We start from the raw sequence: 20,911 nt of genomic DNA, 5'->3' as shown, positions 1-20,911 counted from the left end.
TCTACATAATCAGATATTTACGATACTTGTAGATGTATTCAAATCGCTATCAAAATATTCGACATCAATCAAGAGCATTTGCGCCCAAATTTGATATAATCTTTATCTACCTTAAAGTCTTGCACAATTTCTAAACGTTCATTTTCATCTCTTCGTAGAAGCTAATGCTGCTCGAGTTAACCATAAGTCAACCACCAAACCAATTGTAATGGCGCTTAAGGGCGAACAATCTATAAAGCAATAGTCCCCACTGATGCTTTCTTATACTGTGCACTCCAAATAACAGCTTTAACCGGCTCTCCAAGTCACATCTTTCATACTGAACGGCTAAAAAGTGCTCCCAAATGGTCTGCTGAATGGAATCCGTTGTTTTTTGGCACAAGACGGTCTATAGGATTGAAAAAACCCTATTTTACTAACGAGCAGGCGTGAAAACTTTTGAGCTCCCTTTTCATATTGCCTTCGGAAATGGGATAAAATGAAAAGCGCCTCGTACGAGATCAGTTCAAGCCATGGCTGCCAGGACACAGAAAGTCCACCGTTAGTGGCAACCGGCCGTACTAGGCCACGACATTCGAGCGAACGCACGGTCCACACTTCATGGAAAAAACATTTCCCGATGAAATTTCCTCGCTCCTGTTAGCGGCGGATTCCTGGATTACTCCACACGAGCCCATCCATAGTCCTCGATTTTCAACTTTTCTCATTTGCAATAAATCATCTCCCGTGTGTCTGGGAAGCGCTTTACCATCCGGTGAATGCCCGGCCGGGTTCCCGAAAATGCCACACGTGGTTCCGGCCCGAAACGAGACCAACCGTTTGGCTCGCATTAGATCTTTTTTCCTTTTTTCCCTCCTTCTAGTTTTTTTTTGTTGCTCCCGTGGAGTCTGGACCACATCACCCACGAGCCACGTTGACAGCGGGCTTCTGACCAAATTGCCCAGCTTCGTACCCACTTTAGCATGGTTCGATGCATTTCGACAGAAGAGAAATTGACTAGCACTATGAGCGCTCTAGGCGAACAACGAACGCAGCTAAGCGCGAGTTAAAGGTTTTTGGGGCGAGCCAAGTTTCGCTCTTCATCCTGGAACCAGTCGTCGTCGTGATTTATGACTCTTTCGGTGATGGAAAAGCTTGCCACCAGACCGTGACCCGATCCTAGCGAACGGAGCGTCGGTCGTCGCGGTATCAAACCATTTTCTCGGTGGAAAGCGATTGATAAAGGATAACCAGCTGACTTAGTGGCAATGTTTTCTCTTAATTGCTAAGAGCTGGTCAACATTCTAAACACACCCGGAACCAGGTGTGCCTTGAACGAATATCCATTTTTCTTTTGTTACTAAAACACATGAATTGCGATTGTGAAGGATATTTTATTCACACACTTTCTAAACATTTTTCCTTTCTTTGTGTCAATTTATGGACACTGATCTAGTAGGCTTTTCTTGATCAGCTCATGAGGCACTGCTGTTGCTGCGTGATGTACTGGTTATGCCGGCAATTTTACGTCTTCAATGAATTTTTGCTTGCCGTAAGGTGAGCGTAACCGACTCTCTACACGGGCGCGAGAAAGCTGAAAATGAGATGAGAATGAAAAAGTTGAGAATGTCAAATCCCATACAAATGGAAATGTAAAGATACAAGTAGGCTGTCACAAATGTATGGGATTTGACATTCTCGCCTTTTTCATTCTCATCTCATTTTCAGCTTTCTCGCGCCCGTGTAGAGAGTCGGTAAGGTTTTCGAAATCTCTATTTTTGATTTGCCTAAACCTCAAGTCACATGTTTAAAGTGGCACGATTAACATCATATTTTCCCATGGTGATTAGCTGTCTATTCATCCTTGTAAACTACTAGGAGTGATTAAATGTGCTAAAAACCTCTTTTTGTATCTATTGTTTTCATGAGAATTTCAGCTTGTTTTGCGTGAAATTTTATGCAGTTGGTTGGTTTTAAAATTATATTTTTTCTCACTTCAAAATACACATCTAGGCTTAAAGAAGCCTCTGCTTCGTTTTTTTATTATCAAAAATGTCGTAAACAAGTTAACATATCGGTGAAATAATGTTTTTTCTACTCGAGAAAGAAGATTATGGCTTCGAAAAATGATCAGAAAATGGATTTGTTGGCCATATCTGCTCGCAGCATAGCATAAAATCCGTTGGAAAACATCTCCTTAATTCGAATATGTAAATGAGGTGCTGTGGAAAAGCAGTATTCTTTAGTTCGTGAGCTTTAAGCGATGATTTTAGCGGCTTGGGAAAATATATGAATGTCAGGGCTTCTAAAAATTAATCAAAAATGGTAAAAAGCACGTCAAACCGCGTGTTATCAATTATACACCATTCAGATAAGATAAGGAATAATTTCAGGGTTTCGATGATTTGGTTACTTCTGTTCACTGACAGAAAAAAGGAATTAAGATGGTGTTATATTAACTGGATACTTTTTTAAAAATATGCGGCCATTTTATCTGTTATTTTATTCATCCCTCTTGATGTTGATCCTTGAAGTTTTCTTGATGCGCTGGATAAGCTTGATTATCTGAGATATTAAAATCAACGTCTTTTCGTTATATAATGAGTTTAATGGGAAAACATAACGTTAAAATGAAGTTGAAAGTTGTAGCTTCAAAACAGCAACTAATAATAATTAATTTTGTTACAAGAAAGCGGCAAAAACCACCACAAGACAGCCAATTTATAGAAAAAGGTAACCTTTTTAAATACTAAAAAGTGAAATACATTACTCGCTTCCCCTCAAAGTTACTAACGTTGCGTCTCATACGTTACGCCACAGACACTCCAGCAAACCGTGCGTTGTGCGACGTAACGCCCGTCGCGCGACGATGCTACATCGCGATGTATCCGTAAAAAACGCTTCAACATTCTCTCGAAGCGTTTTCGCGCTCTCTCACGTGCTCTCTTTCGGTTTTCTCGCTCGCTCGTGAAACGAATAACGCACGAAGCACGACGACGACGAACGATGAACGACGAAGCAAACTCGTACCGCCTTTCTCACTCTCTCTTTTTATATCTGCCTTGCTCTTGTCCCTCTCTCTCTTAACCCTTTGGTGTCACCAATACCTAGAATGCCTTCGCCTCACGAATTTTTTTTCAAAAATTCAAAAATTTCAAGGCGGACGGACGTGTTTTTCCTTGTGATTCGTGCGTGATTGTCGTGTTTTTCCCTGAACGTCAACATTTTCGGCGTAAATCTAAAGGTGCGTAACTGTAACGGTCGCGGGCACGTGCGTGAAACGAAGAAGCGACCCAAACGTGTCGTCGCTGATGCTCGTGCGTGAAAGTAGTAGCATAACCCGAGCATAACCAGCACAGCCTCCGACGACGAAAGACGCGCGTACCGAAAACGTTGCGTTTCTCTTCGGCGGCCCGGAGCTCGGTGGTTCTCCTCGGAGGAGCCAGCCCCGTGCGTTTTTGTACGTAAAATTTCACTTGAGTCAGTGTCAGTGTGTGTGTGTGTACATCTGTGTGGGAGGGGGTGGTGCATCGTGATAAATTGATCTTCGGTGAACGCATCCTGGGGTCACTGTAACGTGCGTGCGGTCGAAGCGAACGGAAAGCATAAAAAACGGGGAAGCAGCATAAGACGTCACAGCACTTTGAACCCCAGAAGATTTGGAAAACAAAAAAAAAGAAAAACGAGGGATAGACCGGGTCCATCCCAGTCGCCATCGTCGTTACGCAGCAGCATTGCTCTCAAGGTGGCCGTACCGTGTTTCGATTTATGTGACGCGGCGCAGCATCCCCGAAGTGTCTTCCTCCAGCGGAACGGATGCTGCGATGCATCTCCGTCGTCGTCGTCGTCGTCGTCGGCGTGCATGCGCGTTAGTGTGAACCGTTTTTGTGTGTGTACTGCTCGTGCCCGTTGTGCATGGCCGGCTTCGTGCGTTTGCAACGCATTTTGTCCTTTTTTTGGGATGGAGTGTTTCTGGTGGTCTGGCGTTTGTGTATTAATAGATTTATTGATGATACGCAGCTAATAATTTAATTGCATTTTGCGCTTACTTCCTCCTACCCGCGTGTGTCTATGTGTGTGTATTTGTGTGCCGTTTATATAGCCGTCGTGCGTGCGTGCACGCAGAAGTGCAAGAGTGCAACCAAAGGTGAAGTGTTTTCCTCGTGCATTCCACGGTTTTGTGAAATCGCGTGGCGCAGGATCCCGATCCCGAGGATTTTCCTCGCATTTCTGTGTTGCTATAGTGCCAGTGTAGTGCGCGAGTGCGTGCGTGCGTGTGGTGGCTATTTTTACGCCGCGAAATGAATAATTGCCGGCAATTTACGCCTCGTCGCTAGGCAGCGCGTGTTTTGCGTGGCGCCCCCCAGCAGATCAGCTGCCCGACGATCAGCCTCCCGCTGGTTCGCGAGTTCGAGATTTAATTGTCGAAGCACAAATTAAGCATAAGCACACAGGCCAAAGGGGGGCCAGAGTGAGGCCACAAGGGCCAGTAGACGACCTGCCACACTCACCGAAACGTCGAGTAAATTTCGTGAATCTCCTTCCTGCGAGAGCACATCAGCATCAATTGACGGTGAGTTATGAATCCGTTTTCCGTGAGCTAATTTGTTTTAGCCCAACAACAGCAAGGGGATGGGGCTCTCTGACGATATTGATGTATTCCGTGGTTATCGTAATTTAGCCTCGTGTCACGAAACGGTGCGTGCGAACCTCAACCCCTTCCCCACCGGGAGAGGAAGACATTTTCAGCGATCAACGGTATCGGCAGCAGTCGCCGTGCACACCGCTGGTTGCTTAAAATAGGACACCGAGTAACCGAGTGGAATTTTGCGCCTCCTTGGATTGGTCTGTTGTGAGCATCTGATCTGACTTGCCATCGGGATCGAGTTTTTGTTTTTATCGCCGAGAAGTGATTAAAGTATTGACGTGGAACAGGGCCACATCTTCTTATCCTTCGATTTCGGTGACAAAAACATAGATAAACAGCTCATTTTACTCACTACAAAATGGCTTTCTCTTGTTTCGCCCGGGTTTAAATCTCGCCGACGACAATAGCAACTTTTGATGGTCGCATCAAATTCGCCGACAGAAACGCTCAAACCAAAGGAATAAGATTAAGGTCATCGAGCACGGAACGGTTTGTGATGCCTGCGATTCAAGGTTATCACCAGCAGCTACCCATCAAACTCGGCTGTACGTGTGTACGCTCACACACACACACGGGCGGCTATAAATCAATCCATCCGCTCGGCTTCTGTTTTGAGACAGTAATTTATGCCGCTTTCGGTCCATTGATTGACCCTCGATTTGTACACAATTCGCGCAAGCATGGGTTTTATAGCGCATCCCCTCTAGAGAGAGCACCTCGAGTCTAGTGCATCACCGCCTATCAACAGCTGACATTGATTAACGTGCGAGTATGCGAGAAGAAAAAGATTAAGATAAGAGAGCTCCCTGGGATACACATTAAATGAGATACTTTTGTTGTTGAACGCGCGGACGTTGTTTGAATTTTATGTTGCCCGAAAAAAAAAGATGAAATTTGCAAACAAATTCCACTCTTTGTGTGTATGTGTGTGTGTGTGCCGTGACTGGTCAGGTCAGCAAACGACCGGAGTTTTTCGTTTGACCGGCGCAAACACAACCGGGCTTCCGTTTCGTTCGATTACTATCGGAGTTGAATACTCAATTAAACCCACATAATGTTTTATGTATTCTCGCATCTCGGCAACAGCAGCAGCTCGCGTTTCACGAGGTCACGGGACACACAGAGGTGAGCGACCATACCCGAGGGGTAGCGCCTTGTTTGCGCTGCTCTGTTCTGTGCGAATGTTTACTGAAGATGCTTTTTTTTTATGCTACTATGCTCCGGTCATCAACCACTACGCGCGCCCCCCACCCTAGCACAATATAGAACTCGGGTGAATGTGAGTGAGTGGGGGCACTTTTGGTTATTTGATGAAATCATGGTGGCTACCGTTTGCCTTTGGTCGTCGCTTGCTTGTTTACCTTCCAGGATGTTCCGGCGCCGGTCTAGTAGGCTGTTCTATCCATTCATTTGCTATTCATGTTTGAGAGTTCACAGGATCACTAATGAATTATTCGATTCGACAACTTTATCAGCCGGATTTTGTGAAAGTTTTTTGTTAAAATCATTTTCACCATTCGGTTGAAGTCAGTTAAAGTTCAGATGTTCCATTTCTCATCACGAAATGTGTGTAATTCTCACGCACACTTCATGGATTGGCAAATGACTGTTGTGACCGTGATCGATCGCTTCTCGATTAACCATTAAAAGGCAGCAGGCCAGCCGCTGGTCACCCCAGCTGGTGATCGTTGTCCCTGCGGTTTAGCACCTAATCCAGAAAATCAACAAAAAAGCCCATAAGTAAACAGCTTTTTAACTAGCTTGTCAACATCAGCCCCCGGGAAGGTAAGCGAAGTAGAAGAAAATTGAACATCTACTTTTTCTCTCTCTTTCTCTTTCTCCCTGTTTTGTGCCCTTTTTGGCGGACGCTCGAGCTCGAGGCAGTCTAATCCACTCCCCTTCTCTGTCCGGGATTTTGTGGTTGCATGCGGGTTATGTTGGCTCATGCTACTATCATCTATTGCACAGCATAGTTTTTCAATCTACTACTACTTACTGCCTTTCCATTTGGGTTGGAAATATGCGTGAAATTGATTTCTTCTTCACCTTCATTTACGAGCCGCTGACGTTGTTGCTGCCGTTGGTGGTGCCGTTGGTGGTGCTGTACGTCCGGGATGTCTGGCGTCGGTGTCCGCGGTTGATTGGAATTTGCAGAGTTTAGTCAACAAAAAAAAGGAGAGGGACGAATGGTTGGACGGACTAACCTTCGGGACGGCCAAATTCTTCGCTTTGGGAATTGCTTTTTTAGGCGCAATTCTGGCGCGAGTGAAAGTGATTGTTTCTTCTCGGCGGCGATAAACTCGGGGCAACACCGAAACCAGGGGGCCCTTTTTGCCATATATGTTAAGGGGATATATTTTTTTTCTAGGATACGTGCCGAGGATTAATTTATGTGTTAGCTGCACGGTTGATTGGGAGCGATAGGTTGGGATTGAAGCGGATTCATTCGTTCGTTTCTTGCGATCGCTAACAGCTTTGATACACTCTAGTGAGTTTAGGCTGCAGGATTAATAAAAAAAAATCAAACATATTTGTCAGCCTCTAGGCACACTGGTGGGTTAGTGAAACATTGCCGTTCGAACTCGTTCTATTTGCGAGGTTTAATATAATGATGTAATGGTTGATGTAATGGCTATTAGGGGGACTAAAGGTAGCATATTACTTAACAGAATAAGATCCAATTGGAATGGATTTTGTATCAATTGTATAGTTAATAAGTCTCTGGGAAACATGTCTTGACTAGCGGTTGAAATCAAACCCCTATACCAACTAACTAGCAAACTGTTATGTTAATTGCATCTTCGGAGCAAGTTAAACAGAAAACTTGTGCTTACGAGATGTTATTGCCAGTGAATTGTATTTTGCTACGATAGAATGCAAAACTGAGAATCTTTATCACACATTTTCCATGGAATTGACGAGATGGACGACAAAATTAGAATCAAATGTTACGCTTGATTCAACGCTCTCGTAGAATGTGTGTCTCAAGTTGTCTCAAATTATGAGGTATTCTCTCATAATTTTCAATATTTTCTTGATAGCACCTAAAAACGCTAAGCAGTAATTGCTTTATTGTGTAAAATGTGTTAGAGGAATTGTTTGCAGATAAATACAAATGAAATAGAACAAAAATCCTTGATGATACAAGAAAAAACTGAACAATTTCCTGTAGATACGTCACTATCTTATTCCTATTTCACTTAGATTACGTGTGTATAAAATCGATCAATTGTGACTCTTTAAGGATCATTTTGTAGTAGTGATAGATTGCGAATTATCTATTTTTATCTTTTTCAAATCTTTTAATTGCATTCCGGTTTATTGTGTTTCACATTTTGTTTTGTCATGTCTGCTGGACTTGCAAAACCTACAGGTACGAGATCAGGCAAGAGGTCATTATTTCCTATGATTTATACTACATAAACAATCCCCTATGTCCTTCCAGAATGACGCTTCCAGAATGTCTTATCTAACAAAAAAAAATAGCATATCTCATCCTCACCATTCTTTGCACGAGGATTTACCACCATAAATGCTAGGCACTCCCTTTGAGCATAAAGATTGCCTCGGGCACCATTTTGGCGATTCATCGCAGACTGTAGCACCCAGGTAGGTGATGTGTCCCTGCAACGAATCCGTTCCTGGCACCTAAATTTCCCCCGGGGGGTGTCCTGGATTCGTTTAAAATTCCCAGCAAAAACCTCCTGACACAAAAGGACTTCTTCTCGGTGCACTGCGCATGCAATTGCATCGTCCATTCGCTATCGCATATCGAATGGGATGCAGTAAGCGACGGCGGCACCCGTTGGGACCAGCTGTGGCCTAACGATGGTAGAAATTAAGCGCATCCAGCATCCCCCGGTGGTGCTGCTGACCTGGACAACTTCACTGCTTCAGTGCCGGGTGCCCGGAAACGGCGTGTTCGTTAGACAGTTTTACTCGATCGCTTCCGGTTGCTCGCTTCGTACAATGCACCCGAGACCACCAGCGCCCGGTTCAGGTGCACGAAGAAAGCATACCGAACACAACGGGGTAGCTGCTGAGCTTTCACAGAAACCGTTTTCTTTTTACCATTTCCCGCTGCCGAACGCAATTTGCATATTTACCTGGCAAAAGCGATGCCGAGTGTGCCGAGTGTCCTTCGATACCACCCGAAGAGAGGTGTATATCCTGCAAAGGGAAAGGAGAGGTGAAAAGGTGCGGCCATACGACACAATGTGCACGAAGCGCTTTTCGCAGGGAATATTTCCGTTGATCACCTGTGGTCCCATTCTCGTGACTGCCTTTAAACGATAAACGAATGCAGCAGGTGGTGTATAGCAGCAGCACTTTCAGAGCCTTCTCCGTGACGTGAGTCATCCTTTTAGACGTTCACCCCGACATCAGCAAACACCCGGAGGGAAATTATAATTCCATCAAATCCGTCTCCATCGTCTCCATCGCAGGATGCGACGTACAAACTTCACGCACCTGGCAACGGGGTTTTAACGACCCGGTCTGGGCCCCTCCGCCTCCTTGGAGTACTTCCGAAGAAGCCGAAAAGAAATTGGGTTACCAGCACAGCAAGTGCACTGCACAAATAGTGCGTGGTGTTCCTGTAATCTTCACCCTCTGTATGTCTCGCAGGCCTTCTCGAGTTGGGGAGCTTCCGGTGATGTTGTTCTGATGTTCTGACGAAGGGCCATGTTTCTACAGCGAGAAGCCCACACACACGCACGCATAGATACTCGCGAGCTCGCGACAACACGAGACACGGGAACACGGCACGATTATGATTGATTGTTGAGTTACACCAAAAAAACATCGACCCCCAGGAACGATTTTTTTTATTTTTTTGGTGTGAACCGGTATGAGTCGACGACGACCGAAGGTACTGATAAGAGACGCGGCCAAAGACGTGGCCGCACGTGGTGCGTGTCAGTCTGTCTGTCACACGAGCGAGGGTGCGCTTTATCAGCGAGACAGTAGCCTGTCAGCGAACATCATCCCTCCGGGGGCGACCCTTTCGGACCGTCGTTGTCGTCGTCAGTCTATGAACCGATTTCACTTAATGGCGCGGGCGCTGCGGGGAGCGCACCTCGCGGCATCTTTTGGAGGGAAAGTGACTTCGATTCCCTTTCCCTTTTTCCCGTACGTCTGGAACTTTATGGTTACTTGTTTCATGAATATTTCGTAAAACCTGAACGCGCGTGTATGATTGATTCTTGACAGTCGCAGAGGCCTCGTTACTTGTTGTATCTTGAGCATAAAAGAAGGCTTGATGGTCGTGTTATGAAAAATTCAAGAACCGCGCGAATTGAATAACTTCGAGCGCCAGTTGATTGGTGATGGATGGCGATGGATGGATGGAATTCAATTTCACTTCAGACGTCGGGGCAGGAACAATGTTTGAAACACTAGAGTTCACGGTGTGTAAGGTATATGGGGTGTATTAGCTGGTATTTGTCGCCTTGGAAACCAAGAGGGCTCCTTTTTCATCCAGATCAGATGAATCCTTCAACAATTTCTTCGGTTATTTAAAACCGTCGTCTGGACTGAAAAACTTTGGTCGTTGGGAGGTCCGGTATTTGCCATTTTCTTGGTTCACTCACGCTAGTCACCGAAAACTTGGCAAGTAGCTTCCAAACGAAATTGGATTCTATTCTAATCATCAACCCAAAACGCCATTTGCACTTGATCCGCGTAAAGTTCGTGACATCTTTCTCGTGAACAGGAGTCTATTAGGGCCAAGTGTTCCAAACCGACCTTCCTAGAACCCATTTCAATATTTTCAACGCCCGATCCCAATTATGGTAAGCATTTCGCAAATTCGAAAACCCTTTTTAAGAAAGCTCGCTTCTGGAACCGTCCCCGTATTTGGTCCCGCATTTGTCGGATGTCGGAACCCAATTAGATGGTGGAGCGCAGGCCAAATTGACGCCAACCGGTCGATCGGAACCGCCGCGCGGCGAGGCCTTAAAACCGAGGACTACTCGTCCTCGTTGTCGTTCTCTCTCTCTCTCTCTAACTAGGTTGCCGAAAGATGTCGTAATGGCGGAAAATTGCCAAATTTACTGACATTACCGATAATGCCTTTCCGCTCGGCGCTTTTCGCACTTCCTGCCTCGAGGAAGGGAATCTTACCGCGAAATGGCCCCGAAAAAGGCTCTCACTTCCGTTTTTGGTTTTTCCATAGGCGCACGTGTGTGTCGATGCGAAGCAGAATCGTTGGCAGAAACCACTTCCGCCGAGTTTGGTGGAAAATTCTCGTAAAACGTGTGTCGAGATGTTTTTGACTTTTGCCTTGATTCCGGAAGGCACCAACAGGCAGAGAACGAGAGTGAGAAAGAGACAGAGGAAGCACTTTGTATGTGTGGTTGTGATAAGGAGAGGTTCTGAGCAGTTGGAGTGTTCCAAGTGCTGTTGACAGAAATCTTCCAAGACTTTTACGGTAGAAGCAATGCCTGCTCTGGTTAATGACTTTTTCGTTGCCTTGCTCCAGATAAGGATTTCCAGTATTAACATCAGTAGCCAGATTTAGATGCTCTTTCTAAGATCTGTTAGCGAATTCAAGAGTTCTTACAAGAAGTCATCATTTAGTATTTCTTGTAGAACTCTCAATAAACCGTTCCGCCGAAATGCTTCCTAAGTACAGACACAAGTTCTGATACTTCGAATCCATGTCCTGTAATACATTAATCTGTTCCTCGGGAGTCGCTTCTGTACGTTTCGAATTTCAACGACCATTCTTCCGCCCCCGGGCGTGTGTTCGCGTTCGGCCACAGGTTAGCTAATTTGCTGCCGGATCGCATCCCATGTGTCACGCGCGATGGCCCAACCCAGTCTTCGGTTGCGGTCTAATTCTCACTGCCTTCTCGGAATTCCCGAAAAACCCAGTTGCACGACACGGACGGAAGACATTAGGACCCCGCGAGACCCAACCACCAACCGAGACTCCTCCTCGAGTTACTCGAGCAGCAGCATGTGTTGTCCATCGGTCTAGCTTCTACAGCATCACATCACAGGGTGTCACATTACGGGTCACCGGAACGCCGATTTACTAGTCTAGTGTGTTCTCGGCAATCTGAATGCATTCGGATTTCGGTGTATGGAATGTGTTGGCCGCACGCTGGCGAAATGCGCTTCATATCTGCCTCGCCTTCAACATCAAACCGAGCGGAAGGACGTTTCATAACGTCTTTCATGCTCTATCGACACTCGATCGAAGCAACCAAACGTCAATGATGGTGATGGTGGCGATTGGACCTCCCTTGGCCTGCTATTCTGTTCTCGCTCTTCCGGAACCGTGTTTCGACTTCGAGAGTTCATTTGCCTGTGTGTGTGTGTGTGTGTATGTATCTCGTGACGGTTTGTTTACGAACCACACATTCCCAGGCAGCAGCAGCACATCCGGCAGCAACCCATTTCCGGCGCCATTTTCCAGTCCATTCCAATTCGATTGCCAAATGCTCCTTCAACGAGCAACATCAGATGCGAGGAGATGTGTTGTGGTGAAGACACACAAGCCATGGAACGGTCTGTCCGGTACGGACCCTTGTGAGGTCCGATTCCCAGTCCGTTTGATGTGTGTGTTGCGTTGCATAAATCGTCGCCTCGCCTTTTGATTGTTTTCCTCTTTAGTTATGATGCACCGAATACCAGGAGCTGCGCACAGAATCCATAGTATAGCGAGTCGTTTCGGATGCTGAAGCATGTGCGCCACGTCATCATTGGAAGAGGGCCAACCACAGGGCTTGAGGTCATCGGAGTATTCCAACTCCAAACAGCGCCGGAATGCCGCATCACACACATCAAAGCAAAGCAAGCGGCAGTCGAATAGCGTAGCATAACTTGGAACCATAAACCCCGCTACTCGCTAGTTCCAAGGCACTCCGATAACCGACCGTCCGATCGACATAACGGCGCACCAGAGCGCACAATCTGGTCAGATAGTACGAGGAAGCTTCGGCTTCGGATGATTCCGGGGTGTTCCGATTTGAAATTTTAATCAACTCATCTCAACGGCAGCACTTCCGGCAAGTTCGGTTGATATCGCGACACACACAACCTTCTACCACTCAAGGGGTCATAGAGGGGCGCGTAGAGATAAGACGCCTTCGAGTCTCCCTTTAGTGTCTAGAAGAAGAAAAAAAAATCACTTGAGAATGTTTAATTAATTAACACTCAGCGAGCTATAAGTTGAATAAGCAACGGAAGCATCGGAATCGGAGTTTGAGAAGCGCCAAAACCATAGGCTTCTTCATGATGGTCATCGCGTCTTGTCTAGTATCGCTGATGTGCGATGACTGCGCGCAACTCCTTCCTGTTCCTGGAGGCACAAACGACAATTCCGCGCCGCCGTGAGTCGTGGAAACAATAATTACTAATTTAATTGCTTTATTCCAGTTGCGTGAGAAAGATTACCGAGCGATTGCTGCCCCCTCTTTGTTTTCACCTTTCGCGTTTCCTTGGCGGGTTTTTCCCGACTTTTCCGATCATAAAACCGATGCCCCTCCGGAAAAGCTGGCGAGGTTAGGAAGAAGAATAGGAGATACAATTAAGGTCCGAAAGTGCGGCCACCATAAACCAAGGGGAGGTAATTTTTTATCTCAATTAATTGACGAAATTTCCATTTGCTGATTGAAAGTTTAACGGCAGGGCAGCAGCAGGAAGACTTCCAATAAATGTCCAGCAGCAGCAGCAGATGCTTGCGGTGTGTGAGAGTGCTACCGGTAGTAAATCAACTGAGTAGCCAGAGAGTTACGGTGGCTTTATGGCTCAATTATGGCAATTAAGAGTGTTACACTTACGTGGAACCGAGGCGCAAGGTGCGGTCGCTAACTCAAGTCAAGATATGCGGACATAAATCATGAGCGACGCGACGCACTTCCCTTGTAGTGCACCTTACGCTCGGTCAGGGAGTCCGTTCCAAATCAATTTGCGTGACCGACTTCACAACGACGACTGCATTTCTCAGCTCACGAATTGTCTTACAATTTGACTAAGCATAATAAGGTGACAAAAGCATCATTAGAAGACGACTTTCCTGAGACGAATGGTATGTTAATGCCCGCGAGTATCCGCTTGTCGAACCGAATTACCACCTGTTGTGGATCCACTGATGGATTGCATCATCATCATCAGCAGCAGCTCCCTCGTGTTGCCACTGTATCGCTAATGGAATGGCCTTCATCTTCTTCTTTCTTTACAGAGTCACACACACACACACACCAAAGGCCGCGCAACATCCCCGAACGGCTTCACGCTTTGATGAGCCCCCAGCATTGACACCTCGCACCCTGGATCTACCTGGCTGCGGGATCTGAGAACCCAAAATAAAAAAAAAACAGAGGAAGCAAACGCAACGTGGTTCCCATCCTCCTGTTCCTCTAGATGGCATTCTATTCTACAACCATTCAGAAGCAGCTGCAGGGTTAGAGTCGGTTTGCTTGACAAAACCGGAACCGGAAGACCGAAAGGACACACACTGGTCTTTAGATCGAAGGATTCAGACCCCTAAGATTGATGGTCCGTGGTTGGGTCAGTAGTTGGTCACACAAAGCACAAACTGCCTCGCCTGAGAACTGCCACAAACACACACGCGCACAGAGGAAGCATTCATAATTGGAAAGCAATTAGTCTTGGATGCGCTGTTCTCATATCCTCATCCCCTTGGGAAAGGACATTCAGACCGCGGCAGACGACGACAACGCTGAAAAGCTGAAACCTGTGATAATAATACTCAATCATTCTGTTGCCGTCATCGTCGACCTACGTGAGCGTACGTGAAGGTAGCTTCATCCTTTTACTTATTCCAAGTCAGACAACGGAGTCACATTTCGACTGGAAACTGGGCACGACGACTGTCACTGTGGCGAAGGTGTTAATACTACTCAACGTCGCAACGGTTCCCGGCCACGTGTACTGTGTAGTGAAAGGTGTTAAAGCGCACACACGAGGACGAGCGCAAAACAACATATCATAAAAGCGCATCCAAACCAATTGGACATCACAACGCATCAAGACCTGGTGGTGGTGTGTCTTGATGCAAGCAGCAGATGCTTTTCGTCGAGAAGGAGAGATCGTCGAGTGAAGCTTACGAAACACGTTACACTGCGCACCGCTGCTCTTAAAACATTATTTAAACAACATAAACCATTGTAAGTGACAACCGAGCGACCGAGCGAGAGAGAGAGAGAGAGAGAACGATGAGTCTGAAACACAAATCCATGATGGAGCGGACCTGGACAGTGCACTGGATATCGTGGCTAGCGATAGTGGCGCTTCTGCAGCAGAGTACGAATGGTAAGTCAGCGATGCTGCTTGTGATGTGACTTTACGGACCGCTTTTTCCGCTTTCGCAAGCCCCGAAGATATTCTCGCGTATCACTCCGTTCTGAAGCACAAAGCAGAAGAAGCAGATACTGGCAGATGTTATGGATAGATGGGAGTACTGCACACACACACACAGCCGGGTAGTTGTATCGTCATGAGTAAGCAGTTTTGAAGCAGATTCCCGTCCATCCCGAGGGCTGCTAGATTCCCATCTACGAACTAACCCGTGGACATGATTGAGATAACGTGTTCCGGTGTTCAGTGGGTCTTTCGGTTAAAGGCGCGTGAGTTGGCTGAAAACGGCGGACGGACGGATGGACGGCCGGATGGCTGGGACCGGCCGTTGTACGATGTATCGCTTTTACAACGTCGAGTCATGTTCATGGTCATGGTGGTTGTGTGATAAATCTGAAGATCCCTCACCATGTTTTGTTGCATTTTTTGACACTCGACACTGGGTGGGTTTGCTGAAGGGGGTTGAGCGTCGTGTGCCTCAGCTTCAGGAATTCAATTTGAAGTTCCTGACGTGTACTACGCCTTTGCCTTCATTGAACCGTAGACTATGGCAAGCGAAGAATGTAGTTCCGCAAGCTTTGTTGGGGTTCTCGCTCTCGCTTTGTGCGCTTGTAAATAGCAATTAGTATTAGGGACTGCCAAGGGAGAGAGAACACCGCTATGAAATCGATACTCATCTGCCACCAGCACCACCAGTACCTAGCCTTGTATGGGGGCCGGGGATTAAGCAATTGACGTGTTTGCTGTACGATGATGCGGCTTAGGCGCAAACCGTTTCTTAGACCCGGTGACTGGTTTCAATTACGCGCCCAACGACGCGAGCAGCCGAAGAACTGGCGATCCTGTGAGGCAGATTAAATTGTAGCCCACAATTGTGTATTGATTGCAGTTCACTGCAGCAGCAGCCATGAAGCAGCAGACTTTTGATCCAGCACCACCAGCTCCAAGTGATCGGGAGAGAGAGAGAGTATGAATTACAGTAACGATCCGATCGATCCGGACGAAGATAAAGTCATCTGCTTGGCATACTTGTGTAACATCGTTAGAGTTATGCCGGATATCCATGTTCCAGTGCATGCCACGCTCCCTGGTTGCTGCGATGAAGCAAACGCGATAAGTGTGTGGACGCGTGACGGCGATATGGGTAGAGATCGGGAGTAACGAGAACATGCCAGCCACAACAGTCACTTGGCAGTCACTTAGCATTACGCGTGCCACGCCGTGAGGTGTGTTCGCGTTTGTTGTTTGGCATATGGTTCTTCTCCCTGCTGGTGGAATGCCAAGCGGATCGTTTGCAATGCAGCAGATAATCTGAGGTAGATCTATGGCTGCTTCGATGCTGCGTCGATGCCTGTTTCCCTCTTGGGAATGTGTTCGAACGATAATTGTTCAATCGTCTGCTGGTACCGGGGATGATCTAGTTTTGATGTTTGTTTGATAAGACAACGTTCATCGAATACTGGTGTGTAGTGATCATGCACAAACAGGTCTGGCAACTTCGTAGCGTCTGGTCTCTTCTTCTGCGGACATTAAATTCCACAAGTCCGGCTCTCATCTCGCGACTGTCTGCAGCGATGCCAAGCCAAAGGGGAAGGGCACAATTCGTGTTTATTTGTTGTTTGACCAAACGAACATTTGGTCCATTACCAAGCGACTGAAAGTGATGCTTGCATGCGCGTGTGTGTGTGTGTGTGTGTGCTTAAGTGCAAAGAGTCTCCGTCCTCTTCTCTTCTGACAGGTTTTGCCTCGTCTCTGCCCCCCCAAAAACAAGCGGCACCCCTGGGATGGATTTTCTCCCAGACAAGTCGATTTCGTCCACAATCATTCACTGGACGAGGAGGAGGAGGAGTAACACTTTGTTGCTCCTCGGTTGTGTCCATCACTGAATAGGCATTAGGTGCGCTAGTGGCACGGGAAATGCTGTGAGAAAAACAAACTTTGGGGGTGGTCCTCCCCGGGTCGGCTTGTTGCAAGTCGCGTGTTGCTTTTGATTTCGGTGAGAACTTGCGAAGATCATGAACCCACCCGCAAGTAATGGGTGGGATGCATGGTTGGTTGGTTGAGTTTGCGAGACTGCTGCTGCTGCTGCTCGCAAGACCACCTCTCGACTGACCATAGGAATCCTTATTGTTTTAAGCCGGCGCTGTTGGTCGCGGTTGTTGCTGTCACTGTGTGGGTTGCCGCCGTTACGATACGCGGATTGTTTACTAATCTGCCTTGTCTGATGGGCGAGAGTGTGTTTGATGAGCGTTTGCGTTTGCGATACGCGAGCCAGCGAGCGTCTTAGCGCGGCTTTGTTTGACCATAAACATACACACACACACGGGCGCAGGTATTTGCTTTCCATTGAATCATCGTGCGTTGGTCGTGCTTGTGAATATCTAACAGTGTGTTAGCTACAAGCCCAGTTCACGCCTGTTTCAGCTTCATTCATTTCTGCTTCTTCCTGCTCGCCGGGAAGGAAAACTTATACTGCTCTTAACCAGTGTTTAACTGTTGTTTACTTTGTTTTAAATCGAAATTTCCCGCTACGGGCGATTAACAACTGTTTGTTCTAATATTCTTCTCTACTTCTTTGTTTCTGTTTTCTCGGGTCACACTTTCTTATATGTTTCGTTTATTACTTCTTACTTACTAGTTTGTTAGGTATTAGTAATCTATTATTATACATAAATTAATATATGAGCTATCTCGTGTGGTGCTTCATGTATGTTTACCAACACCGTTCACGAGCGTCAGTGTTACTGCTTGTCTCGTTATGTTTCACGTTTCGTTTAGTTTCCATTTCTGTTTTGCATATCTCGTTAACTATCGTTCGCCCTTCCTATAATCAAATGAACATGGTTAATGAATGTTTCATATTTCAATTTAACATGTCCAGCTGACATTGGCCACCATATTTTTCGAACCCCAGTTACCGTGTCGTTTCGAATGAAATTAATAATTGTTTTTTGTGGTGACCCCCCGTTTCCCGTAACCAGCAACAGCAGCAGCACCAGAACACGCTGCACAACTGCATGCGCATGATTCGTCGCATCGTTGCACAAATGGCGCCCCACATTTTCTTTTTTGCACCACCACCAAACAGTGTGCCAAACTGACTTACGTGAACATCGAGGCGACCTGGCGTCCCACTGTGCGACGGGGAAGATTAGCCAACCGGAAGTATGGCGAGAATGAAATGTCAATTTTGTGTCCCCACCACCACCACCATGGTATGGCATCGTTTGCACCGGTTAGCATCGCTTTTGGTGCGGTTCCTAGCGAATTATGATGTGCGTCGTGTGCACCGATGCGTGGTTGCGAATGCCGCCTGCACTGTGTGTGTGAACGTGTGGGGAACGTTGCATTAATTTCATGTTCTAAGTTCTATCCCATGTTCGCTATGCGGTCCCCTCCAGTTGTGCTCTGGGTTGTTTGTAGTCTTGTTAAATGTGGCAATTTGCGACTTTTTGTTTGTGATAAATTGGAGCAGCATGTGTGTGTGGTATGTTGATTTTGTGTTACGTAATAGCTAGAGAATTAGTGCACGGTAACGAGAGCAAAATATAGAACGGAATGTGATGAAAGTGCTTTAATACTCGTTTTAAATTTAAAGAGAACGTACGATTACAAAATACTCGCCATTTCTAGATTAATATCGCTTCTTATATATTGATACTGTTCAGTACGTTTAAGGGGGTGCTTCGGGATTTTATTTTAATTTTTCGCATTTACTTTTTACAATTTTTACTGAGTGCTTATCCTTTCGAGAGTATTGTGTGAAATTTCGGGATCAACCGAAGCAAAACTAAGAAAGATATTGGTTTTTGAACATCCACCTTTCAATACAAGGCTCAATGCATCTCGCATCAAAAAATCAACACTTTTTCAACTTCATAAATCTGCCAAAATCTAAAATTAGGAAATTTAACAAAAACTCGAAGGGACTACATGGATAAACTTATAATCTAACAAAAGAGTATTCATTTGTACATTTCTGATGACCCAGCACGTGGCTACGATGGGTACCGCAAAAAATAGATTTTTGCAAACTTGCCTTTCTAAATTGGAAGCCATGAACGTAGTTTTGAACAAATCTTCCCCAAAATAGAACCAAACATTCTTGAAAAGTTGTTGTTTAATATAAGATTAGTTTGAAAATTAAAGTTGACTGGTTTCTTAACTAAAAATCGTCAAAAATAAGCCAAATAAAATAAATAATAATAATAAAGAAGTGGTTTAAACACCAGTTAACCAATCATAAAATACAGAAAGAATGACTGCGACACCCTGTAACTGAAAACATCTGCCCCCGATAACCCCGTTTTCCGGTGCCCGATTTGTAGTAATCCCTCACATTATTAACGGTGGACCGAAATGTATCTCAAACCCGTTTATGGGTTTCCCTGGAAGCAATTTCGATAAAAGCTCATAAAGTATGAAACTGTCGTACATTTTCAAGTGTGTGTGTGTGACCATTACCGACCGAAGTAGTCTCATAAATAATGGGCCAAGCGCGCTTGTCCCATCCCCCCGAAACCGGGAGTGTGGTTTACATATTGAAATAGAGTCATAAACCAATTGTTTACGAGGCATCGTAAATACTGGCGTGGCCTTCGCCGTCGCCGTACAAACGTGTTTGGTTTGGTTTGGATAGTTTGCGCATCATAATTAAAATGATTAGCGCCATAAACAGTTTTGGCTATATCAACAGAATCGAGTGCAGAATCGCAAATTGTAAAACCGCAACGTTACACGATCTCTGATCGATACGAACATGATCTGATGATCTGGTATGTTTCATTTGAATATCTTCATTTTATTCCGGAAGATCAGCGTACGTCATTCTTGTGCCTTGAGTCCAGCGCACAAAATTGAAAGCCAGAGCTCTTTCAATCGTTCTCGCTTCCGCGGCGCCACGCAGATCAACTTAATAAATTATTGGATCAAATATCTCGGCCGCACCCGGAACTGGCTGGAATCGGAGCAACGCGTACCATTAAAGACAAGCGATACCGGCATAGTCCATCACGCGGCGCCTCATAAGCCCCTCATCGGTCCACGCTCTTCGACAGTCTATCCATCTTAATCAACTAGCCCAAAATCGCGGCCTCTTGTGTTCGGAGCTGATTAGCTTCTCACCGGGTGTGCGCGAATTACGGCGCGTACTGCTACGGCCAGCCAGCAGCATTACCTATAGGCCTTGGAGCCCGTATCCGCCCGAAAAGACCGTAATTAATTCGATGTTTCACAGCCATGTGCCGTGATTGAGCTTTCGCACAGCTTCCTGTGGGAGCTTCCAAATTAGAGACATTAATTCTCGCTTCGCTCGCCGAAGCTTGAGTCTAAGTCTCTGTTCTTCCCCGCGGTTAAAGATTAGGTTTTGATCGGCGGTAAATAACTGTCGCGGCTCGGGAGGAACTCCCCAAACTGATTGGACATCATATTTCGTTCGTGGTACTTTCCAGTTCCAGGTTTGGCTTGAGTTGAAGCATCAATCAAACGGAATTCAAGGGGATTAACTCAACTTTCTCTCATCTCGTTGCTTCAGTAACATCAATACTGAATACTGAACTAAATGAATGCCGTTGCCGATCTGTGCTTTAGGTCCTTAATGTCCATAATACGTCGGAGTATTCCGTAATCGGTATCACAATCCTAGACACATATCCCAGAACCAAGAGCATACCATTGTCTATTACTGGCCATCGTTCCATAATCAATGTTATACCCAATTACCACTCCATTCCACTTCCCCGTGGCGTGTGCTGCTTCATCCGAATTGATTGAATTCGAATTTAGAAAGGATTCTTCCTTTCATGCTCATAATGGAGGAAGCTCCCTCGCTCGTTCGTTCTCTGAGCTGATTGTGTCCGCTCCAGGCTGATGTCGTAGAATGTCTACGCCACCGCTACCGAGAGAGTGCCTGTGTGTGTGTGTTTTACTATTGTGTTATTGAATTACTAGCCCGTA

General features: G+C 46.0%; 1 protein-coding gene across 1 annotated transcript in view; it reads left to right on the top strand.

The window, feature by feature from the left end:
* The first annotated feature begins 14,440 nt into the window (after positions 1-14,440).
* LOC125954250 (roundabout homolog 2-like) overlaps positions 14,441-20,911 on the top strand; it is a 34,409-nt gene continuing 27,938 nt past the window's right edge. The window contains exon 1 of the mRNA XM_049684397.1: positions 14,441-14,911. Within this exon, the coding sequence (XP_049540354.1) occupies positions 14,815-14,911 (97 nt within the window). The 5' untranslated portion in view covers positions 14,441-14,814. The remainder of the gene's footprint in view (positions 14,912-20,911) is intronic.

The sequence above is a fragment of the Anopheles darlingi genome, chromosome 3, assembly GCF_943734745.1.
Source record: "Anopheles darlingi chromosome 3, idAnoDarlMG_H_01, whole genome shotgun sequence".
NCBI classification, from domain to species: Eukaryota; Metazoa; Arthropoda; class Insecta; order Diptera; family Culicidae; genus Anopheles; species Anopheles darlingi.
The sequence above is the reverse complement of the archived record's forward strand: the minus strand, read 5'-3'. Positions and strand labels throughout refer to the sequence as shown.